Source organism: Sinocyclocheilus rhinocerous, unplaced genomic scaffold (assembly GCF_001515625.1).
Source record: "Sinocyclocheilus rhinocerous isolate Xijiao unplaced genomic scaffold, SAMN03320098_v1.1 scaffold769, whole genome shotgun sequence".
Classification (NCBI taxonomy): domain Eukaryota; kingdom Metazoa; phylum Chordata; class Actinopteri; order Cypriniformes; family Cyprinidae; genus Sinocyclocheilus; species Sinocyclocheilus rhinocerous.
Window position 1 is genome coordinate 732,012 of NW_015636562.1, and position 26,725 is coordinate 758,736.

Here is a 26,725-nt window from a genome sequence, read left to right on the forward strand (position 1 = left end):
GTATCCTCAACAACCGTCGAATGACAAAACCACGCCCACTCCTAGATTATAGGAAAGGCCCCGCCTTCCACACGAACTCACAGCCAATGAGCCAATGAGCAGCGCCGTGCGGGCGTGGCTTAAAAATAAATATTCATCGCCAACAGACGTCATTAACCCTTTAGGGCGTAAACCACCCAACCTTCTGTCGGTACGTCACACATTAGGCTTTTTATAATTGGATGCTAGATAAACCTAGAGAGTAATGGAAACTCTGACCAATACATTAAATATCTACCTTAATGTAAACATTTGTGAGATCTGTTTTTGTGAATACTTTTTTCCTTGACAATGACAAAATTAAAGCATGTGCTAAATACAAATGTAGCCTAAGAAAATAAGATTTTCAGAGTTTCACGCTACACACAGCTTTGACAAATTTTTTACAAATAACTTAAGGTACACAATTTGAAAGTTAAAAATGTCTAAAAAGGCTACTTTTCAGTTCCTTCATTGAAAGAAAGGTCTTAACATTGGGGAAATTATTCTCAGGAGGTAAAACTAAACATTGCATATGTGCTTTTATTTTAACCTTAACACAATTTGGGACATGTCTGGTTAAAGTTCAAAACCTTGATTTGTGTGAATTCACTAGATTCTAGCAATAAACATTAATAAAAAATAAAATTATTATTATTATATAAAATTATTATTAAATTAATCACTCCTATTGGTTAAAGGCTAAAAAAAAACAAAAATCAGTCAGACTCAGAAGGGGTGGGGGGTGGGGGGTATGTGGGGTAGATAACCAACCCCAATAACCAAAACTAGCAAGTACAACCCCCCCAATTTTTATACCATGGTTAATGGAAACCAAGGACCAAGGCTATTAATTAATTATAGAGAAAGTTGAACATTATCTTAAAAAGGCAAATAAATTAAAAGACTGATTAAAAGAGAAAACATAATCTTGCACCAGCACTAACATATATTAAAGTCTTTTTAAGCTACTCATGACCACCTACAATCTATCACGTTTTATTGTAGGCTTATTTATTGTGGTACATTTTGTCTAACTTGTTGTGAAATTTATAATAGATAGCCTAATCTGAATTTAAAACAGATAATCTGTGAATAGATTTTTCCTATAGATTTATATTACAACTGTGGCATGTTGTAGCTATTGTTTCTAAATGTGCAGGCTGTTATTTTTCATAACAAATGCTACAGATTAATAAAAAAAAAGTCATTATTGGCCTGGCCTACATCCTACAATTAAGATTAAGAACAATGGTACACTTTTTAATAAGAGCAAGTACAAATCAGAATCTAGAGCCATGTGTAAAACAGTGATGGAAAAGCCTGGCATTCAGATATTCCAAGAGATGGCATAGATTAAATCATTAAGAGCCTGATGAACTGTTGGAGTTAGAAATAAACAATATTGATATAATAAAATGGTAAATTAGACTTTCCCATGGCATGCTGAATTGAGAACATGAGAAAATTCTGCCAAGCCTATAAGTGCCTAAATAATATAAAATACATTATATATCCTATGTAAACAAGTATTTTTAACTAGGCTATTACTTTATTGCAGTTATGTTATCAACCAACTTTGCTTGTGTGGATGATTTTACAAAAATAAAAACAAAGCAAACAAACCAATAAATAAAGCTTATGAGGGAACATGACCCGGGACCCCACTAAAACAGTTCACGCTTCAACCCCCCCCCCAATGTTCAAACCAAAACTACGCCCTTGCACCCATATTATCATCATTTATATTCATTTAATAAGACCTGTTTTATTCTGGAGTGGGTTGCCTCATATGGGGGCTGCCATATTAAGATCACATGACCAGCTGAATATTACTGTTCGCTTGTTAAGTCTGATGTAACGCATCGCAGTTTCTGGGTTCAAATGTTCTATTAGTTGCACAAGCAAATGACAAACAATGCTAATATACACTTGATGTTCAGACAGTAATCAGACAGTCATCTTATATAAATCATTAAAGTACTGGTATCTGAGATGCTGTGAGCATGGAGACTGTAGTGTACACTGTGATTTTTTGAAAGCTTAGCTTAAATGAGTAATATGAGCAAACAGTGCTCATAAATGTCTGTTTGTAGATTGAAAATTTCTACAATGTTTCTACAATGGCTTCTGCAAGGGAAACTATTTCATAATCCTGCATCCAGTATAGTCTAAGATGACTGCCATATTAGCCAGCACAACATACATACATACATACATACATACATACACTCCATGCTGTAATTCTGTGTTTGGCTAGTTCCCTATCAAAATGTAGCTCCCGTTGCGTCAATGACGACTGGTTGGGGAAACTCCTGTTTACTCTGTTACTGAAGCCTGATTTGTTAACGTTTGTGTAGTTGCACAAACCAATGGGGCTCGAGCCCGCCAGAGGGGGCGGAGCCGACTGCTATACAAGTAATTTAATCAGAATCTTCTCCTTCAGCGATGAGACCATTTCTTCGCTGACTCTGCGACGAAGTAAGAAGCCGAAGCAAGAAGCTCAGCCTGCTCTTCCACCATCGAACCAAGCCACTGCATTGGAAGGAGTTTCTCCTGCGGCCATCCAGCTGGATAAAAAGAGCAAATTTTCTGAGCAAATTCTCAAAGCGCGTTGTTTCAAATGTCGCTTCGCGAGTGTAGCTTGTGCAAGGACCCACTGCACAAAGCTGACGGTCACAACGAGTGTGTCACCTGTCTGGGGGTCTTCCACGCAGAGTCTGCACTCACCGAGGCTTTATGTTCTCACTGCGAGAACATGAATCTCGCCCGTCTTCACTCGCGGATCGCCTTCTTCCACGAAGGTGGTCCTCCCCGCTCTGTTCTCCCGACTCCTTTCTCTCCAAAGAGGAAGAAGCAGCGGAACAGCGGAACCATCTTCTCGGACTCGAGCGATGTGGCGCCGCCCCAGCACCCGCGCGCTTCACTCTCCCCGCAGCGCCTCATGCCGCCGGTGTGCTTTGCACGTAATGGATCAGCGCCCCTCGTCGGATGTGAGCAGATTGGTCTACTACGGCGCTTCTGAGGAAGATGTGGTTGTCGACGACTCCATGTCCTTGATGGCATCTGACGCTGACGAGTGGGCGTGTTCCTGATCTGCGTGCAGAGAGGAAGAGGAGAGGGCAAGTTCTCGCAAATGCCGGAACCCCCTCGAAGAAGGCTCGCAATCATTCCCCACCCCTTCGAGCACCTCTGAGCGGTGGAGGTTTTTTAGCGCGGCACATCCTGCCAGTTCAGCGTGTGCCACGAAACACTACCGCTGTGATAGCGGACCCAAATACCTTAAAGAGCAAATTTCCTCTTCCTACACTCACACATGTCAGTTCTCCCCCTTTGGGCGGCAAACCGTCATCAATAAAAATAGAGCCTCTGGCTGCTCGGCTGCTGGCTTGGAAAGCCATTGGAAAGCGTGTCAGATTGAGTTCTAAAGACTATAGAACGAGGCTTACTCATTTCAGTTCGCTCGCAGGCCGCCTGTATTCAGAGGTGTTGTGCAGACTTCGATGCAGGACAACGAATCTTATGTTCTTCGAGCCGAAGAGCAAACACTGCTTGCAAAGGGTGCCGTGGAAATGGTCCCCTTAGCGAACAGCGTGTCAGGCTTCTACAGCCGATACTTCCTCATTCCCAAAAAAGATGGCGGGCTCAGACCGATTCTTGATCTCAGATGTCTGAATCGGGCCCTCATGCGACGGCCGTTCAGAATGTTGACTTTGAAGCAGATCCTCACGCAAATTCGCCCCGAGGACTGGTTTCTGTCTGTGGATCTGAAGGACGCTTACTTTCACATCCAAATAGCGCACCATCACAGATTGTTCTTGAGATTCGCCTTCGAGGGAGTGGCCTATCAGTATACGGTCCTACCGTTTGGTCTGTCCCTGGCCCCCCGCACTTTCACAAAGAGCATAGATGTGGCTCTTTCCCTTCTAAGACAGATGGGAATCTGCATATTGAACTACCTCGACGATTGGTAGTGGAATGGAGGCTACATCCCCAGATGGTTCAGATGATCTGGTCAGTTTCCGGCAGGGCGGAGGTCGACCTCTTTGCCTCCGAACACTGAGGAGAGACCTTCTCTCGCAGGCACAGGGCAAGATTTGGCATCCCCAGCTGGAACTGTGGAACCTTCATGTCTGGCCACTCGACAGGAGTCTAGAAAACTCCCAGCGAGAGTCACTAATTCCATTTTAGAGGCTAGAACTCCATCTACAAGACACCTCTATGCCCTCAAGTGGTCAGTCTTCAGTGACTGGTGTTTAGCACGGAACCAGGATCCGGTATCATGTGACGTGTCCCACATGCTAACCTTTTTGCAAGAGCTGCTGGATAAGGGGCGCACCCCTTTCGCATTCAAAGTCTATGTGGTAGCCATCGCGGTGAATCACTCTCTCGAGGCTGGCCAGACAATTGGCAGAAACGACTTGGTCGTTAAGTTTCTTAGAGGCGCTCGCGGTTGAACCCTCCCCGCCCTAAGACGGTGCCAGTATGGGACTTGTCTATAGTCCTGAGAGCTCTCAAGAGCTCCCCCTTTGAGCCACTTCAAACAGCCGGCTTTTGGCCCTGGCGTCAGTCAAGCGAGTAGGGGACTTGCAAGCCCTGTCTGTCAGTGCTTCCTGTCTTGAGTTTTGACCCAACGACTGTAAAGTGGTTCTCCAGCCGTGCAGCAGCTACGTACTAAAGGTGCTCTCAACTCTGTTTATAGCCCAGGTCATTTCCCTTTTAGCACTCCCTGAAACGGATGGCGAACAAGGTCCCAACTTGCTATGCCCTGTCCGGGCATTGCGAGTTTACATTAAGCGTTCTGAGTCATTCAGACAGTCAGAGCAGCTTTTTTGTGTGCTTTGGAGGCCGCTCTAAAGGGCTGCCTGTCACAAAGCAAAGGCTATCTCATTGGATAGTAGACGCTATAGCTCTGGCTTATGCCTCAGCTGGCTTGCAATGCCCTTTGGGTGTGAGGGCCCATTCCACCAGAGGAATGGCCTCCTCTTGGGCCTGGTCTAGTGGGATCTCTATTGGGGAGATTTGTGCGGCCGCCGGCTGGTTGTTGCCGTCTACCTTTATTAGATTCTACAATTTGGACGTCCCTGCCCTACAGGCACAGGTCTTATCCGCTTAATGCTTACTTTACCCCAACCCCCCCCCCCTTTGGGTGGGGAGAGTTATCTCAAGTAGACCTCAGAACATTCCCAGGTCTCTTTGTGGCTGCATACAGCAGTGACCTGTAGAGTGAAGATCATTACATAATGATGTTGCCCTTTATGTGCAACCTCATTATGTAACTTTTCTCAGACCTGAGGATTCTCATACTATATACAGTAGGCTATCTCTATTATCATAAACCTCAACTTTTCATTATTGTATGCAACGTAAACATACTCTGTTCTTCTGAGTGGCTTCAACGTTTCCAGTTTCCTATATTATGATTTTTTATTTTTTGGCAGGGTTATTTACACATTTCAAAGAAATCAACCTAAATGACTTATAATTGTCTCTGCAGATTAAAATGATTGTCCTGATGAGATTTTCTCCTTATATAACTGAACTATTTCCGAATCTTTACACTTTAAGCCTACACTCTCAATACACTCTCATTCCTTTCCAACACTGCAGAACTCCAGGCTATAAACACGACAAGCAGTTTTACAAGAAAACTTGTCTTGTGTCCTTCAGGGTTGTGTGCCATTCAGAAATAAATGAATGTATTGCAATTCACTTCCTGAGTTATCAAACAAAACTGTATGCCAAATTTGAATTTGAAGCAGAATTAAAATCGAATAAAAATTTTTAAAAACTGAAAAGAGTAGTTTTATTTTGTTCACATACAGTTTATATACAGTACATGTTTGTATGTATATATAGTATTTACCAGGAACCAGAGCACCTGACATCTTGGCAAATTTAAAAGTGCTGGCTAATGCTAAACGTAAATTCACTAAGATTGTTATTCATGTCGGCACTAATGATGTTCGACTTCGCCAGTCGGAGATCACTAAAAATAATATTAAAGAGGTGTGTGAACTTGCAGGTATGATGTCAGACACTGTATAATGCTCTGGTCCCCTCCCTGCTTACCGTGGTGACGAGATACATAGCAGACTGTCGTCACTCAATGGCTGGATGTCTAAGTGGTGCCCGCAGAATAACATAGGTTTCATAGACAATTGGACGAGTTTTTGGGGCAGACCTGACCTGTTGAAAAGAGATGGTCTTCATCCCTCCTGGGGTGGTGCCGCTCTTCTCTCTAGAAATATGGCACATAGTCTTAGAGTTTGTACTTGACTAACTGGGGCCCAGGTCAGGAAACAGACAGACTGGCTAAACCAACCGTCTGCTAGCCGCCTCACGTCACAGAAATCAGTTAATTCTCAGCACATAGAGACTCTTTCAACTAGATATCACACTATAGCGATTGTGTCTGTTCCCCGAACTAGAAAATACAAAAAACGTAACAATTTAATTTATGTTCAACAAATAAAAAACAGATGCAATATGGATAAACAAATGATAAAGCTTGGCTAATTGAATATCAGGTCCCTTTCTACGAAAGCACTTTTTGTAAATGATATGATCACTGATCATAAACTAGATGTGCTCTGTTTGACAGAAACCTGGCTAAAACCTGAGGATTACATTATTTTAAATGAGTCTACCCCCCAAGATTACTGTTATAAACATGAGCCGCGTCCAAAAGGTAAAGGGGGAGGTGTTGCTTCAATTTATAACAATGTTTTCAGTATTTCTCAGAAGGCGGGTTTCAAGTATAACTCGTTTGAAGTAATGGTGCTTCATATAACATTATCCAGAGAAACAAGTGTTAATGATAAATCTAGAAATAAAGTGAAGTGACATGTGGCCAAGTATGGTGACCCATACTCAGAATTTGTGCTCTGCATTTAACCCATCCAAGTGCACACACATAGCTGTGAACACACACCCGGAGCAGTGGGCAGCCAGTGCTGCAGCGCCCGGTGAGCAGTTGGGGGTTCGATGCCTTGCTCAAGGGTCTCACCTCAGTCGTGGTATTGAAGGTGGAAGAGAGTGCTGTACATTCACTCCCCCCACGACAATCCCTGCCGGACCTGAGACTCAAACCCGCAACCTTCAGATTACAAAGATCCGACTCTCTAACCATTAGGCCACGACTGCACGTATGGCACATAGTTTTAAGAGTTTGTACTTGACTAAATGGGGCCCAGGTCAGGAAGCAGACAGACTGACTAAACCGACCGTCTGCTAGCCGCCTCACGTCACAGAAGTCTCACAGTTAATTCTCAGCACATAGAGACTATTTCACCTAGCTATCACACTATACAGTAGAGACTGTGTCTGTTCCCTGAACTAGAAAATACAAAAAATGTCTAAACCATTAAAGATTAACAATTTAATTGATGTTCAACAAATAAAAAATGTATATAATACTGAGAAACTAATTATAAAGCTTGGCTTATTGAATATCAGGTCCCTTTCTACGAAAGCGCTTTTTGTAAATGATATGATCACTAATTATAACCTAGATATGCTCTGTTTTACAGAAACCTGGCTAAAACCAGATGATTACATTATTTTAAACGAGTCTACCCCCCAAGATTACTGTTATAAACATACCTCTTCATTCACTGCTACGAATTGATGGCGGTCAGATAAGTACGATTTGAACCATGCTAATGCACTTCCATTAATGCCAACAAAGTTTTCTAGTCTATGCAAAAGAATGCTGTGGTCAATAGTGTCAAACGCAGCGCTAAGATAATACTGTCACATGGAATTGATGTAAATGGTTTTGAAATTCTGCAGCAAAGCGATGATATCTCAGATCATTATCTAGTCTTGTGTAAACTCCCTTTACGCTTAAGGAAGATTAAGGAAAACAGTCTGACACCGTGGTATAATGAGCACACTCGCACCCTAAAGAGAGCAGCATGGAAAATGGAGGGCAGCTGGAGGAAAACAAAACTAGAGGTATTTTGTATTGCAGGGCGGGAAAGTACCCTATCCTACAGAAAAGCATTAACAACTGCTAGATCTGATTACTTTTTGTCTCTTTTAGAAGAAAACAAACATAACCCCAGGTATTTATTCAATACAGTGGCTAAATTAACGAACAATAAAGCATCAACAAGAGTTGACATTTCCCAACAGCATAGCAGTAATGACTTTATGAACTACTTTACTTCCAAGATCGATACTATTAGAGATAAAATTGTAACCATGCAGCCGTCAGCTACAGTATCACATCAGATAGTGTGCTATAGATCCCCTGAGGAACAATTCCACTCATTCTCTACTATAGGAGAGGAAGAATTGTATAAACTTGTTAAATCATCTAAACCAACAACATATATGTTAGACCCTATTCCATCTAAGCTACTAAAAGAGGTGCTTCCAGAAGATCATAGTACTGAGACTGCTCTCATTAGAGTTACAAATGACCTGCTCTTATCATCTGTTGAATCTGGTTGTATCTCTCTATTGGCGCTTTTCCACTGCATGGTACGATTCGGCTCGGCACGGCTCGGTTTGCGTTTCCACTGCAGTGTAGTATCGCTTTAGAGTGGACGGGATTATTCATATGTCGTTATAGTTGCGCCGCCTCTACTGCCTGAAAAACTTTTTAATTCTGCTTCGCCCCATCAAACTCTCGTTGGATCCGCTCCTCTTCTATCAATGGAGGAACGTCTGTACTTCCTCAACAGACAACGAAACAGCCACTTTTTGTTACCCAGTGGAAAAATTCCAAAAGTGAACCGTACCGAGCCGTACCGTGCTGTTCCATGCAGTGGAAAAGCGCCATATTAGTGCTACTGGATCTTAGCGCTGTGTTCGACACTATTGACCACAACATTCTTTTGCATAGACTAGAAAACTTTGTTGGCATTAATGGAAAAACACGGTGTTAGCTTTCATTTTTATGCTGATGATATTCAGCTCTATATTTCTTTGTGGCCCGGCGAAACATACCAACGGAATGCATAGTCGATATTAAAAACTGGATGACAAGTAATTTCTTACTGCTAAATTCTGAAAAAACAGAAGTGTTAATTATCGGACCTAAAACCTCAGCATGTAATAACCTAGAAAATTGTCTAACACTTGATGGCTGCTCTGTCAATTCTTTGTCATCAGTTAGGAACCTAGGTGTGCTATTTGATAGTAATCTTTCCTTTGAAAGCCACGATTCTAGCATTTGTAAAACTGCATTTTTCCATCTCAAAAATATATCTAAATTGTGACCTATGCTCTCAATGTCAAATGCAGAAATGTTAATCCATGCGTTCATGACCTCAATGTTAGATTATTGTAAAGTTTGGGTGGTTGTTCTGCACGCTTAATAAACAAACTCCAGCTGGTCCAAAATGCAGCAGCTAGAGTTCTTACTAGAACCAGGAAGTATGACCATATTAGCCCGGTTCTGTCAACAATGCACTGGCTACCTATTAAACATCGTATAGATTTTAAAATCTTGCTAATTACTTATAAAGCCCTCAATGGTTTAGCACCTCAGTATTTGAACGAGCTCTTGTTACATTATAGTCCTCCACGTCCGCTGCATTCTCAAAACCCTGGCCATTTGATAATACCTAGAATATCAAAATCAACTGCAGGCGGCAGATCCTTTTCCTATTTAGCGCCCAAACTCTGGAATAACCTACCTAACATTGTTCGGGAGGCAGACACACTCTGTCAGTTTAAATCTAAATTAAAGACCCATCTCTTCAACCTGGCTTACACATAACACACTAATACGCTTCTAATATTCAAATCCGTTAAAGGATTTTTAGGCTGCATTAATTAGGTCAACCGGAACCGGGAACACTTCCCATAACACCCGATGTACTTGCTACATCGTTAGAAGAATGGCATCTACGCTAATATTAGTCTGTTTCTCTCTTATTCCGAGGTCACCGTTGCCACCAGATCCAGTCTGTATCCAGATCAGATAGTCACTGCAGTCCCCTGGATCCAGTCCAGATGGTGTATCAGCACCTAGAGACGCCCTTGACAGCCCTGAATGTCAGCGGAGACCAGGACAACTAGATGAGCCTGAGAGACAGATCCCCAGTGAACACCTCGTCACCTAGACGGCCATCGGGACAAGACCACGGGAACCAGATGAGTCCTCTGCACAATCTGACTTTGCTGCAGCATGGAACAAACTGCTGGTTCGTCTGGCCAGAGGAGAACTGGCCCCCGACTGAGCCTGGTTTTTTCCCAAGGTTTTTTTGCAGATCCTTTTCCTATTTAGCGCCCAAACTCTGGAATAATCAACCTAACATTGTTCAGGAGGCAGACACACTCTGTCAGTTTAAATCTAGATTAAAGACCCATCTCTTTAACCTGGCTTACACATAACACACTAATACGTTTCTAATATTCAAATCTGTTAAAGGATTGTTAGGCTGCATTAAGTAGGTCAACCGGAACTGGGAACACTTCCCATAACACCCAATGTACTTGTTACATCGTAAGAAGAATGGCATCTCTATTTTCCTATTTGATACTGTAAAGCTGCTTTGACACAATCTGTATTGTTAAAAGCGCTAATAAATAAATAAATAAATAAATAGTATTTACTGTATGCACATTTATGCATTTGAAAAAAAAAGTCATATAATTTTTTTTGCCCTCAAATTTATGAATCATTGCAGAAGAACACTTCCCAGAATGCCATTTTAATTCTGAAGACAAATGTGGTGTATTGTAAAATCTGGTTTGATGTTTGTGTTAATTGCTTTGATGGTATTGAATTTAAATAACTTGAATGTCTAATGAAAAAACAAAATTATTCACAGTTTACATCAAAGATCTACACAGGCATAATTACCCTAAATTATTTGATGTTATTCTATATGTTTAGTTTAAAACCTTTGTGTGATGGTGTTCAATTTCTTTCTTTTACATCCCAAATCAAAAATTGAAAGAGACAATTCTTAAATGTTGAATTTTGCCCTTCCCTGCTTTCTGACTAACATAGTCCCTTAGCTAACTTATTTTAACTGTGATAGGCTATAATTTCTTTAGTTCACTTTTACTTTTTAATTTAATATTGATTCATTCTATAATTTGGATCTCCCTAATTTGTATGTGATCACTCCTACCTGCCCATCCTGTTTAATTAAAGATTATATTAAATCATCTTAGTCAACCAGACTACACATCCACCCCCTTTTTAAAAACTGTCTGTCTGTGTAGTATACCAATATCCCTTGTGATTAACAGATATCTTTGCCTCCAGCACTGCTCTGACAGAACTACTACTTCACCCCAATCCTCAAGAAACTCCTGTCTACATCCTAGTAAATAAATACAGACATTGCCCCTTAGCCACAGTTGTACTTTCAAGTAGCTATATGAGCCTGCTTTTTGTCCTTTTAATAGTTCTGACCGGTTCTCAGGCTCATCTAGTTCGGACCGGATAGCATTTCCTTGGGCCTGTAGTGTCTTCTCGTCTGTTCTTAGACATTCATGTTCATTTGATCTGAATGACAGAAAGAAGTTTGCTTATTTTCATGTAAACAAATCCTCAAATCAATATGGGGTGTTCCCCAGGGATCAATTCTTAGCCCGCTACTGTTTTAATCTACATGATTCTCCTTGTACAAATTATGTGCCAGTGCTGCAGTGATGATGTATTTTTGTAGGCCAGCTCAGAAGTTAGCATCACCCTGGTTCCCTCGGCAATAAAACAGATAGGATTTTTTCCACTGGCTTTTGGATTATTGCAGAAAATAAACTATTTGACTAAAAACAGTTTATGATTCTCAGATGTTTTGTTCATTATGAAAATCTTCAGAAATGAAAACAAACTTTATGAATTTTGAGGTCTAAATTCCATTACCAAAAATAAAAATGCAGATGTAGCCTATAAACAAACTAAACCATGGTCGCATGATTGCAACGTCACCACCATTTAGCTTCTGGCAAATGTAACTTTTTATTAAAAAAAAAAAACATTTCCCCTGAAACTTTAATTTGGAATAGTCTGCAAGAGCGTGACAATGAGGCTGTAAAACCTGACTAGTGAGTAGATGAGTTTACCTGTACGGCGTGGTGATGTTTAATGTCCTGACAACCTCTGTAGTCCAATTTAGCCATTTGTTAGCATCCACGTTTTTCAAGACAAGTAGAAGTTTTTTTTTTTTTAAATAACACAAGGGGTATTACTGATGTATTTTATGCTGTAGAATAAAATGTGAAAATGTCTTGACCTTAAGGATGCTCACATGCATCTCCTATGCTGCTATGCACTCTCATTGCACACCTCTGTCAAGCTAGCGTTGAGCTGGGCCTTTCAATGAATCTTTTTGAGGCATTTTTAACCAGATGTTTATGTGATTTTCCCCTTGTTTTTGGAAGAGTTCCTAATGAGAATATTTGGACAAGCCTCCTTTCTAGGAAAGAGTTTAGTGAACATCAGTTTCTGTGAAAGCATATACAGCATTTCATACAGCATAACATTCATCATGGCTGAACACCCCACACACAGACACCATGACAAATGATGCAATAAGCCAACAATAAAAGCAAGTCTGCCAACTGATCTTGTTCATATCAGTCCATTTGCAGTCTGAACTCCCTTCTTTATCAATGCAAAGATTAATGGTTTCATCTTACTTTTGCAAGTGTTTTTACAACCCAAACCAAGAGAACTGACTCTGATCTACAAGAAAATATGCTGTAGTTATTCTTTCTGAGACATGAAATTCTCTATTTTTTTCTTTTACTTTTTTTAATATGAGGGAGAGAGACCAAATAAAATGACAGTGTTGTGACTAATGTTACCCTGTCCTTCATCCTGAAGTTGTCACAATATTGCTAGATATCAGTAAATGCAATTTTTGGGGATTTATGCTGGTATTTGTATTGGATCTCACAAACAATATTTATACATTGCATATAAGGGTGTTTTGGGCCCTATTGTGTCTCATGGGTTGTTAAAAACAGACTTTCTTCCTTTATAAAAAGGTCATATTAAAACTTTTTTTAAATTTATGCATGTATTTATGTATTTTATTTTATTTTATAGGTATATATAGATTTGTTTGACTCTTCTTCTAGACAGAGACATTTAATCATTTAAAAATTATGAAAACCGTAACAAATAGTATTTGTTAAATGGTTAACATTTGAAATGTTTCATTATAATAATCCAAACAAACAGTGAAAAAAATTTTTTTTCAACATTTAAGTGAAAATTATTTATATCAATCTTTATATCAAAGTCCCTCTGTTGTGGCGTCATTTCCACCACAAATATTTTAGCCTTTGTAAGATTTTTTTCTAAAAACGTCTCAAAAATAATTTCCAATGCACTGTAAATTTCACAAAATGAGTGAGGATTTGTGAAATTAATTATCTGTGCACAGGGCCAAAAGTGGCCATAGACTCACCAATAAACCAAAAGTACGTAAAAAGTAAGTAAAGTTTTCTTAGTAAACATATAATTGGCTATTTACTGGTTAATTTTAAAGAGGGCTCTGTTTGACTGACACAACCATTACTTTCTTTTCTGAAGCACTGTGGAGCTCCAGACGTGCAGCTGAATGCTATTTGAATGCTGTTTTGGTCTCTGCTCTAAAAGAACAAAAAGCTTTTTGCTCAATGGACTGAAACAACCAGCCTGGAATATTGCTGGTTGTTCCTCCATGGACAGCAGATAAGAACCTATCAATCTTAGCTTTTGTCTGCTTGACAAAGTTTCCATTATGACACAAAACAATGTGCTGGTTGTTTGGCTTGCAGAAGAACCAATTTCCTTAGGCTGCCATCAATGAGGAACTCATTTTTCTTGCTCTATGCATTTGGAAATACAAACAACAGAAGAGCGAGGACTCATTATCTGCCTGTCGTGATGAATTAAATACACCTGAAAACCTGGACAATGCTGAATTGAAATGAGCAACAAAATGAGAAAGGATATTTTGATAATGAGTGTTTGGCTGTAACAAGACATATAGATTCTGCCTTGATGTATTAAGCATGACTGGATTCTAAAGAGCTTCATAAAAGAGACAATTACAGTATATAATAACACTTCCTCCATATTTCCTCCACAAAATGCATTGCAGAAACACATTACTATATTTCCAGAATCTGCACACAAGGAAAATCTTTGTAAAAAAGAGTTAAGCTCTTATTGGTAGATAATAATAATAATAATAATAATAATAATAATAATAATAATAAAACAACTTCACATTTGCAATGCTTTACACATAGCAGAGTTTAAGTGATATTACTTTTAAGAAATGACACATTTCAGGGCTGATCACTACACCCTCCCCAAGTGCTACATACTTTTAAAATTAGCCAATGAAATATGTGACCCTGGACCACAAAACAAGTCTCTGGGGTATATTTGTAGCAATAGCCAAAAATACAATGTATTGGTCAAAATTATTGATTTTTCTTTTATGCCAAAAATCATTAGGATATTAAGTAAAGATCATGTTCCATGAAGATATTTTGTAAATTTCCTACCATATGTGCAATAAAACTCCAAATTATTTTAACAGTGGACCTTGTGGTTGCTAAATTTCCAGTGATATACAGTCGTGGTCAGAATTATTGGCACCCTTGGTAAATATGATCAAAGAAGGCTGTGAAAATAAATCTGCATTGTTAATCATTTTACCTTTTAACATATAACCTTTCATTGAACTAAAACAATTGGAAATGGGGGAAAATCTCATTATGAAATAAATGTTTTTCGCTAATACACATTGGACACAATTATTGGCACCCCTAGAAATTTGTTTGGGAGGGTTTCAAGATAAAAAAATCAAGAAAAGAAAATGCTCTCATCCAAAAACAATCCCCAGCATATTCTGTTCTCAGACACGACTGAAACTTAAAATGGGACTGGCTTCTATGGTCAGATGTAACCAAAAAATAGCTTTTTAGCAACAAACACTCAAGATGGGCTTGGTGCACACAGGGATAAAAAGTACCCCATGTGTACAATGAAATATACTGCTGTATTTTTAATGTTGTGGGCCTATATTTCTGCTGGAGGTCCTGGACATCTTGTTTAGATACATGGCATCTTTGATTCTATCAAATACAAACAGATAAAACAAAAACATTTATGTCATAATGATATTTCCCATTTTAAATTATTATTCTCCAATGAAAGGTTAGATTTATGTGATTTAAAAAAAAAATAAAAGATCATAATGATTAACAATGCAGATTTATTTTCACAGACTTCTTTGATCATATTTACCAAGGGCACCAATAATTCTGACCACGACTGTATTAATAGTAATCAAAGGTAATAAATGAGACTGGCATTCCTTTAAGCGACACATAAATCCCAGTAGTTTTGAGAAAAGTTGCTGTTATTTATTGGCCCTTTAAATTCTGTGGGGACATTTAATCATTATGTAAATTTACATAATGTACAATTTACATTATGTGTGTAAATTGGGCTCATTTTTCAAGAAATAATTCAAACGTAGGGAACAAAAACCCAAATATCACAAGTCCAGGCATTTAAAATGTCTTGAAATTACTCAAGCATAGAATGTTTCAATTAGGAAACCTAAATCATATTAGCAACTTCTACATTGGACATTTCCAATGTGTAATCCATGGCTAAATCAAAGATGATCTTTCAGAAAGACATCTTTGAGTTAGATTGGCCTCATGACTGGCATACAAATATAGCACTACATAATGGCAGATGACATTGTTACTGCACATAATGAAATCATTCAGTGTTATGAAGAGAAATTCTGCAGCTTCAGATATATTAGGGACAAAACATCTTTAAACTACACAATTATGGTATTAATCAACCTTTAAGTGAACCATTATATAAATTGCAAGGAGATTTTTAACGTTTCAAAGAAAAGCCTGGAAAAGTATAGCAGTCAACTAACCTCATGAAAAAAGACATTCTGATAATGACACCTAATTATTACACCATTACATTTCTTCATCACTGCCACTATTCAGCCATCTGCTCTTTTGTTTTCCTTAAATGCTTGTGTGATGGTAAGCAGCATTGTACATTGATTACTTGCTGTGAAAACGCTGATGATCACCATTTATACATATCAAAGATAAATCTGGCACGTTCACTCTTCACTGTATACATTTTGTCTTTCTACTTCAAAATGTCATATTCAATGCGTTACTTACCAATTCTTTGTAATTACTTATTAAATTCACTAGAAATGTCTGAATCTGAAATTGTTTTCACAACAAATCTATTTTCAATGCAAAATAAAAAAAGAAATTAAATAGATTCCATATAAAATGTATTATGTCCTTTCTTACATTTACATTTGAAACATCTTAGGGGACAGAAAATTATTTAAAGAATTATTCAACCCATTTCTTAAGACCAAATAAAAGCTTAATTTTTGCATAAAATGTTAGCAATGCATTCTCGATAAGGCTCTAAAACTAACTAAACAATACTAATCTTTCCCCCCTTGAACAAATGTTTTTTGAGAGGCTTAATTCGCTCTTGGATATAAAGAGCAGACTCAGCAGCTGAAACCACTGTGGACTGGATTTATAAGACTAATGGAGAGAGCCATTTAAAATTAAATACACCTTGCACCAAAGTAGTTGGAGCACTGTTAAGAGATTACTATAGACAAATCTTACACCCACCATAAACAATCTTTAAAATTCAATGTAATCCTCTAAAAGACATTTATTAGGGTGGCTTTGCAGTACAACAGGTTTAAGTTCACACTTTCGAGTTAAAGAAAACAGATTTAAGAGGATGATAAAAATAAAAAATGGATGATATACCATATTACTAATGTTTCATAATTCAATTCACAGCTGCAAAAAAGTAGGGGCAGGGGGAGCATTTGACCCTGCAGCTGTGGACAAAGGAAGCGTCTCACTCCTTCCTGCGTTTCTTCTCATGGTCGTAGTCCTTGGAGCGCCCACTAGTGGACGCCCTTTTGGAGCCTCCGTGCTGTTTGGCTTCTTCCAAGAACTTGTCCAAACCAAAAGGATCCTCCTCAAACTGCACGGGCCCGTCCCGGCGGGGGCCGTGGTCAGCACCTGAGAACTCCCGATCAGGAACAAACCTAGAGAAGGATGGGACATGGTTAAATTGTGTGCACCAGAACTTACAGTAATACAATAAACAAACATGACAAATAGGGCCTTTCTAAGAAAACGTATTAGTTTTTAGTAATGATCAACTTTGCTTCTTACCTAGAAAGTTACTCAAATCTTCATTAATTTCTTTAAAAATGTTTTTGATCTGATGCTTTTTTTTTTTTTTTTGAATGCATGCAAATATTCAGTCCAGGTGTCTCCATACCTGTTGCTCTGCATGAGTGTGTCCAGGTTGTCTCCATACATGTCCTTATCTGCACTCTTACTGGGCCTGTAAATATTCTGTGCCATGTCTCTGCCACCTCTGAAGGGCTGATCATACACATTATACATCTCATCCTCTCCACCAGCAAAACCACTGTCCATCCCCTGAAAAACACAAGCAAAGAATGAGTTTCATGCCTATAGAAAACAAGGCAAACTTACAGCTATAAAGTATGCATCTAACAGACATTTCTGATTACTGGACTTGGATTTTTAACATTTTAAAGTCAAAATATTTCAAACAACTCAAAAAATGTACATGCACTGACTTAATTTCCCAGTCTAAAAATCATGTTTTGATTGTCGTTTGACCACGATTTGATTTTTATTCCCATTTAGACCATTAATTGGCATAAGACATGCATTGGCAAGTACTTCAGATTGAAACCAAATTGTAATATTTTGTGGTGAATGAAGTAGAGCAGGACTTCTCTAGGAATTCAATATTTGATTAGATGATATGAAATGACTTTGATATTAACACACTTCCTGCTCATAAGTTCTTAGACTGATCAACAGAAAAGTTAGGGGCAGATAAAATACTTAATTTTGATGAAAGTTTATAGATTCTGTCTTTGTCTTAAACGCAGATAAATATCACCATTATTACCATTAAAAGTTTAGTTTTGTCTCATGTGTTTTAATTGCACACCTAACTAATCTAAACAAAAAGACAAAAGCACTTTCCCATTTTAGGAATATCTTTACTGACCTAAAATCAGTAATCTGAGATGAGCAAAGCCCAAGGGTTGATTACCTTGTTTTGATTGAAGAGTCTCTGGTCATACTGAGCCTCACTGGAGGTACGGGGGTTCGGCTGGCCCAGGGCAATGAGCTCACTGATGTCCCTGTCCTGATCTCTTTGTAGTTTCGACCTGAGCAGACCAAAATCACACTGACATCAGTTAAACTCACATTAACACCTCATACATACAGCCACACTTATCACACTACGTTACACAAGTCTCAAACTGGGAGTTTGGGGAATTGTCACACGAACATCTTTTGAGGAAAAAGCATGAATAATTAAAGCGATTACAACTACAGATTAAATGCATGTTAAGAAGTATGACAAGCTTGGTCTGAACGGAGTCAGTTTGTTTCACTAAAAGGTACCTGATGTAAAATTTAACACATACGGGACTCGTGTGAGATCAGAGGACAGAAAATAACACTAAATCATGTAGGTTAAAGTGGAATGCGTGCACCAGTTCTACTGGAACATGAATGATTCAGGGCAAAAGTGTAAAAAATGCATGCACCTCTTATCAGGGGCGGCTCTGGAGATGTTCCTGTCGTGCTGCCTTTCTTTCCTCCTCTCATGACGGATCTCTTCACGCTCCCTGACTTCTGTGTCCTCACCAGCTGAGAGAAAATCAAAGACACAGATGGTGATCTCGCCAACAGATCTGACAGCACACTTATGACCGGACATGAGGGTCAGTCAAAACCAGGGTCAAGACCAAATTCTTTTACTTTTTCATTAGAAAATCTATTAATAACATATTCAATATAAAATGTTAAGAATGTTAAATGATCAAATGCAGGCAGCAATAACTATTTCATTGATTGTTATACATAAATATCTAATGTTTCAGAAAATATCCCATACATCGTGTTGGATAAGATACTGAATCATTCATTATAAATGCATTCCATTTTATGCTACTTAAACTTTAAAATCTAATTTTAATAACTCTGAATCCTTAGGCAACTTGGTATCAAACTGGATTCAATTAAAATTTAAAAAGCATTCCCAATTCTCATTGTAGACATTCAGTGATGGTGTATGTTTTTCTACCTTTGTCACCGTGGGCTTTGATACCAGCTCTCCTGTCCCTGGCCATTTTAGCCAATTCTCTCAGCTTCTCCTCTTTCTTTTCTTTCTCCTTCTGGGCCATCTTCTTTTCTACTTGAGCTCTCATCTCCACAGCCTCTCTGGCCTGTACACATCACACAACCAAAAACATCAGTAGTATCAGTCTTGCACACACATCAGTAAAAACAAAACAGAGTTAAACAAACACTGGCCAGCCCACAAAATAACTTTTTCATTTATTTTCTTATTCATTGGGAACTGTTTACATTGTAAAAAGTGAGCATTTCCACCAGGAAGAAGCTAGAACAGTAAATGAATTAGTCTCCAAATTTATCACAGAGAAGCCATATGACTATTCTTCTACAGATGTCACCCTGAGATAGAGTTACCCCCATATAGTGCTGCAGACATCATTTTGGTCTGAGAAACTGTTCTGTAATGTTGACAGAGTCCTGAAGATTTCTTAACTTTTTAAAAGTCAGCAAACTTAGCAACGTGGGATTCAGAGTGTTAAGGGAAGGTGTTATACCTTTCTGTCTGCAATGTACAAAGCCTCAGCCAGCTTGGCAAAGTTCTCATTGATGTGGACGGTTTGAAGTCCTCGTCCGTCAGCAGCCAAACGCTTGTCCAGCGGAATGGTATAACCCTGAGAAGCAACAATGAGAGATGTGAGAAAGCAACACCGTTGTATTCACTGTCAATATTTTTTAACCAACAATAAAAAGATGAATAATTGATGGAGGCTCAGTGATACCTTTGCGTTCTTCCAGTTGGATATACAAGGTGGAATCTTCCACTCCTGCTGTTCTTTCACAGTCATCTAAAAAAAAAAAAAAAAATAAGAGGAAAAAACAGACACTTTGAGGTTAGTTAAGATGTTCTCAGAAAGATTTCCTCCAGACAGGTTTCTGTGGATTCTGAGTGTAAACAAAGCTGATGACTATCGATGCTGGGATTAATAGTTGGCGGAAGCCAAACTCCTACCTTTCTGCTTGGAGAGTGCATGACTGGAGCAGGAGGGGATGGAGGTCCTCGAGGAATTTTCTTATTGATTCTGTTAGAAAACACAAACATTGAGTTTCCTACACGGATCACACTCACTCTCACTCTCTTAAAACTAAGATTAAGGCGACATACTTGAACCGCGGGGGTTCCATTGGATCCTTCTGCATTTCCACCATTCGGATGACTCTCTGTTTTGCTCCGGAGTTAAATGCAAGTCCTTGCTGTGAAGGCGTGTACCTTTCATAACACCTGCCACCAGCCAAAACCAGGTGCTTTTTTCACAGCGGCAGATAATTTTGCCTCATCTACCTACAACTATGGTGGGTGACCTGCTCCGGATTGGCCTTTGACATAAAATACTGCTGTTGCTATTAGTTTCTAATATTTAAAAATGAGCAGGACAGGAAATTTAACACAACAACTAAAAGCCATGAACAGTGTGAATGCAAAGAGAACACTCTTTTTTCCATTCAGTTTTGTCCAAGTTTAGTTTTCAAACAACACTCACATTTAAAATGTATATATTAGGGACAATCCTTAGTGAGGTCAGGTGTGCATTTGAATGCACAACGCAGAGGCAAAGAACCACCGGATGCAATACTAGTCACTTTTTTAGTTGGTTAGATATAGAAATTTGCATGCTTTAAAGGGGTCATTGGATGCCAATTTTCCACAAGTTGATATGATTCGTTAGGGTCTTAATGAAAAGTCTGTAACATTGTTTGGTTAAAATTTCTCAACGGTAGTGTAAAAACATCACACTTTTTACCTTGTCAAAAACAGCTCTTTTCAGAGCAAGCCATTTCCTTGCATTTTGCTTTAAAGAAAGTTTTCAAATTACTTTACAAGTTACTTAATGAAGAAATATGAATTGTACCTCACCTTCAGCATTATAATTATTTTACCAGCGCCAGACAGAGACTAAGACGGTGCCGCTGCATGTCGTGCCAAACCCCTGACGGCAGGTGCATCATCAGCTATAGATCGGTTTATGAGATCGGTCTTTTTAGAGACCACCGATCAAACATCCCAAAGCGATTATCGGCCGATAGTTATCTTTAACTCATACACATAGATGAAGACATCACATAAATGTAGAATGTGATTAACTGACTGGAACTACCTGTGCATCAAAAGTTTGAAAGCACACCTTCTTGCATAGCATGTATGTCTAACATATATTTATATCAGTGCTGGGCAATGATTAATCGCGATTAATCACAGGACAGAGACTAAGACGGTGCCGCTGCATGTCGTGCCAAACCCCTGACGGCAGGTGCGTCATCAGCTTTAGATCGGTTTATGAGATCGGTCTTTTTAGAGACCACCGATCAAACCTCATATACATAGATGAAGACATCACATAAATGTAGAATGTGATTAACTGACTGGAACTACCTGTGCATCAAAAGTTTGAATGCACACCTTCTTGCATAGCATGTATGTCTAACATATATTTATATCATAAACCTTTTATTTTGGATGCGATTAATCGTTGCCCAGCACTAATTTATATACATATCTCCTGTGCAGTACCTCTAGTGACCGGGGCACCCATGCTTTTCTGAAGCCGTAAGCAGGAGGTTCTCTGCGGGTGGAGACCAAAGCAGTGGACTGGGACCTCTGAAGACGAGACCTCTCCTCTGCCTCCAGCTGGTCCTGGGACAGTTGGGTGGGTGCAGGGAGAAAACTACAAGATCGAAAAAAAAAAAAGCAAGTGAGGAAAACAGAAAATATTAAATCATCGGGTGATCCTTATATATTGGATGTAAACTTACATCCACACACATTAGTATATGGGCGTATACTGTAATACAAAGAGCACACGACCGCAGGCCTCAGAGCGTCAAATAAGACAACTCCGCTAATGAAGAACGCAAATTGACAACAAAAATCATATGTGGACAAATAAAAACACGTAAACCTCTTAATATTTACCTTTAATGCAAAAGCAGAAACATAAAACCATAAAAAGAGATTCAGCGCGACTTACCTCGCCAGCGACATGTTGACTGTTTCTGTGCGTTCTGACGTCACGCCACTGAAATACCGTCTCGCGATGTTTGGGGAAGAGAAGGATAATTCACTGGATAAATTAAACGAGAACAGTATATATTTGTACGGAATTTATAAAGGGCGTATTATATACCACATGTATTTGGTAGAACATAAAAAATCTATAGTGATATTATATGGTACAATGGTGGAAGATGCCCCTCTACAATGTGCATCTACTGTTAGGCTAAATTGAAACATACTTGCATGCAGGATGGTAGGATGATGATGCATCAATCAATGTGTTATTAATATTTATTTAATAATTTATTTAAATAATTTAATATTTTAAAAAAGTATAAATATTTATATATATTTTAAAATGTCATTAATATAAAATACTAAATCAACTATTCTACTTAAATTATATTTAGAAAATTTAGTTAAGTAGCTAAGTTTAAACATTTAATACAAATAATAATAACACTAGCAAAACCATGCCACTCAATTCCTTCTGTGCCAGTTCTGGGAGGGCATCTTACCACAAAGGTCTAAATTTAACTTTACGCTTTCATAATTTTTTACAATGTTAAAGATAACTATTTTTTTTCACAGACAGAAAATAAGATCAAATATCTTCAAAACAATGTCTCACAAATGTTGATATTTAAATGAAACAACACAATTAAGAAAATCACAGCTATTCATTATACCATACAACTTATTTTTTTCAGCACAGTGGTTTAAATAAGTCACACCACCACAACTTCTCTCCTATAAAAAATAGCATGTTATCTTTTACCAAAAACTATGTGACAAAAGATACAACTGAGAGAACAGACATTGTCATCAGTGCACACCATCAACAATCACATCTGTCACATCTTGTTCGTCCTCCTGTCAGTCATCCATTTCTGTCTGTGAAATTAATCAATGGTGTGAAATCTTATTGTGGGGACAATATAAAAAATAGCATGTTATCTTTTAACAAAAACTATGTGACAAAAGATACAACTGAGAGAACAGACATTGTCATCAGCAGTGTTGGGAGTAACGCATTACAAAAGTAATAATATTACAGTAGTATATTACTTTTTTATCTTTTACCAAAAACTATGTGACAAAAGATACAACTGAGAGAACAGACATTGTCATCAGTGCACACCATCAACAATCACATCTGTCACATCTTGTTCGTCCTCCTGTCAGTCATCCATTTCTGTCTGTGAAATTAATCAATGGTGTGATATCTTATTGTGGGGACACTGTCATTGAGAATTCATGACAAAGAGTCTAATGGAGACCAGGGTCATCCACTTACTCAGGCAAACAGTTGAAAGACTATTGATTAATCCAGTCTAAACAACTTGCTTAATTTCAGGGCAGTGATTACTTTCCATTTAAAACAGCATTTGCTTGTATTTCACATTTGTAATTAATTTAGACAATGTAAATATGAAATGTGAAAAAAAATGCAACTAACTAGAATAGTTAGAATAGCAAAAACTATGCAGAGTAGAAAGCGAGGGTCCTGAGAACTGGAGAATTTATGCAACCTGGGGTGAAAAGCTAAAAAAAAAGTGATGTTCTCACCATGTCTCTTTAATTAAAAGGTCATCCGTGTCTGACCTGTAAACTTGCTTTACCAGCCCAGAGTTTTAAAACTATGCTGCCTACTGCACCCATTATAATTAAATATGGGTTTGGCGACAGCATGGCAGCATGTTATTGCTAAATGCATTTATGTTTCATGAAAAGTGGTATTTTGTTTCACCTATAAAGAACATTGCTATGGCTTTAAAGCAGTTTAGAGACATAAGCAGTATTGTGTTAATACATCACTTCCTCAGCTAATGTCTCTTTCCCATCCGTCTGCATTAGCCTTCCCGGATATTTCACTGGTTGCAGATGACAGATTGAGTGTTAATTCACAGGGCTGCCGAGCTGTGTGTAGCCCCAGAATACCAATGCGTTGGACTCCTACACCCTGTGTTAGCACTGAGCAATGAGGCAGTTTAACTAAAGAAGACAGTTACCATTATCTCAGCAAAATGGCCACCAGGGACTCCTCTAGCCATGCCAAATGTCAGTTTCCATTTAAAACTACCCACGTATTCTGCCCTCAGTACGACGCCCTGTTCTTCAGTTAGACAGATAACTTCCTTCTTCCAACACTTTGGATCATTTGCAAATGTTGCCTTTATTGCACACCAGTGTATTGAAACAGACAGTAACTGTATCTAATAGAATATAGTAATGCTAATTATTGTGAATTCAATCCCTCCGCTCATCATCAGTCAGCATTGCCCCAGTAGCATGAAAGTAGATCCAACAGTAAAGCCTGACAGGTGAGCAAACAAAATTAAACTAGCCCAAACCTGATAACCAAATTACTTATTGGAATGCTGAATGTTCTGATTACTAATGATACTTATCCCTTCTTTCAGAGCTCACTAATCTGATGCCCCATTACTATTTTCTTTGGTTCCTGATAAATTTCTGCTTCTTCATTCCCCTTCAGAAAATCTAACCAAAATGGAAAAAGTACAGCAGCCTGGCCAAACCACCTAAAAAGATCTTGCAAAACAATAGCTGATAGAGTGCACCGACTGTGACTGTGAGTAGCATTTCTCAGCCTGATCAACAGATAGCCTATTAAATTCTGATCATGCTGATTTAACAGAATAATATGGAGGTGTAACGCCACACCTTTGAGGTCACAGCTGAGCAAGAGTGTAAGGATACAGAAGAGTGGACCTGCATCCTGACACTGATCCTAATGCTGTTAGGAGTTATCGTGCATGTCCAGCCCTGGCTTTTGATTATCGGCACAAAGTCTGGCCCAGTTTATTCTTGCCAAGAACCAGCCACTGAGACTGTTCTGACTGAATAAAATCGGATTGTTATATATAAGTATCTGAAATATTAAATACTGATTACTGCTATGTAAATATTAAACTGCTATGAATAAAACTCATGCAAACAATTATAGCAGCATTGTCAGTCCACAAAAGGATGTATTCCCTGTTGAAAAAAACAACAGCATTTTGCATGCTGGTTAGGTATGTTTTGAAGCATGGCAGCTGGTTTGAGCTGGTCCTTAGTTGGTCATGAGCTGGTTTAAGCTGGTCCTGAGCAGGAGCTAGTTGCTTAGGACCAGCTTAAACCAGCTCATGACCAACTAAGGACCAGTTTAAACCAGCTAAAAAAATGCTTCAAAATATACCTAACCAGCATATGCTGTTTTTTTTTTCCAGCAGGGTTGACATAACATCATGCACAGATGACCAGTGTTTTATGCAACAGTACCATTCAGGCTTGAAACAATTCAGGTGGGACATTGCTTTCTTTGATTTAATGGTGTTTGTGTTGCACATAAGTCAACTTTCTTTAAAGGCACATTCATTTACAGCAAAAGCAAGTCTGACTACTATATTATTTGATGGCAAAAACCTGGTAAACCTTTTCCCTGATGCATATTTCCACAGAGACAATGAGAAAACATCTTTTAATACTGATCTTCACTCAACGTTTAAGCAAGTATCTGTTTTGGACAAGCTGTATTATTGTTGGGGACAGTTCTTGTATTACGAAGTTCTATCAGTCAGGTCATCGCCCTGGTCATCAGGTCATCTCAACATTACAAGATCAGAGATGGGAATTTTGTGGCAACCAGGCATGATAAAAGGAAAAGCAGTTTCATTTCTTTCTGATCAGGCATTTTTATTTGTGTTGGAGGCAATACTGGGATCCCTTTGCGAAGTGAATCTTCCAAAAATTGATTGTTGATAAGGCAGGATGAAATGTTCACTCTAATAAGTAAGCTTATAGTTTTTGTCTTTTCGGTAGAGGCAGTTCATTTATAAATGTAGAATCCATATTCTTATTGAGGAAGGATTAAGTCAATCCTAAATCTGTAGATTAACACTAAGTGTACACTACTGGGGCAGTTTTCCGGACAGGGTTTAAATTAAGCCAAGAGTATAGGCTTAATCTAGAATAGTTAATCATACCCCTTAACTGTCACCCCCCATTTATTAAAATAGGCATTAAAGTGCAATATCCAAACTTAAATTGTTGTAATTTATGAACACTTTGGAATACAGACCTTATTTAGTACAGAATAGAATACAGAAGGTTGGTCTCTTTTTAAAGAAGAAAATCAGCAGATTATTGCAAAAGTGAATTTTTTTTCAAAAAATTAAAGTATCAAAAAGTTATAAAAGTTTAGATTTACTGTAAAGAAAATGCACTATACACTCTAAAAAAATCCTGGGTTATTTTTTTAAACCCAAATGCTGGGTTGAGCCTTTTTTGGGGGGGGTTATTTTTTCAGTGTTTGGGTAGACGTAACCCAGCGGTTGAGTTATTTATCACGGGGATTTTGCGTCTTCTTGTCACGAGAGAGCAGTTCTAAGCGCCATCGAATTGATGCATTTTTCGGTAAAATACAGGTTTGTGTACATTTTATTTTATCTATAAAATCGTTACTGTGCTGTATATCGTTCAATTTTATGCAGAGCAACATACAGGCGT

General features: G+C 38.5%; 1 protein-coding gene across 1 annotated transcript; it reads right to left on the reverse strand.

Moving 5' to 3' along the window:
- Positions 1-16,305: 16,305 nt before the first annotated feature.
- Positions 16,306-22,258, reverse strand: LOC107747960 (SNW domain-containing protein 1-like). The gene is made up of 11 exons (XM_016562595.1): positions 22,188-22,258; positions 21,713-21,884; positions 20,327-20,466; positions 20,174-20,243; positions 19,944-20,009; positions 19,719-19,835; positions 19,172-19,313; positions 18,633-18,735; positions 18,128-18,245; positions 17,312-17,475; positions 16,306-17,072 (listed from the first exon to the last, which is right to left on the reverse strand). The coding sequence occupies exons 1-11, from the start codon at positions 22,199-22,201 to the stop codon at positions 16,880-16,882; spliced, it is 1,299 nt and encodes a 432-aa protein (XP_016418081.1). The 5' UTR covers positions 22,202-22,258; the 3' UTR covers positions 16,306-16,879.
- Between the last annotated feature and the right edge of the window lie 4,467 nt (positions 22,259-26,725).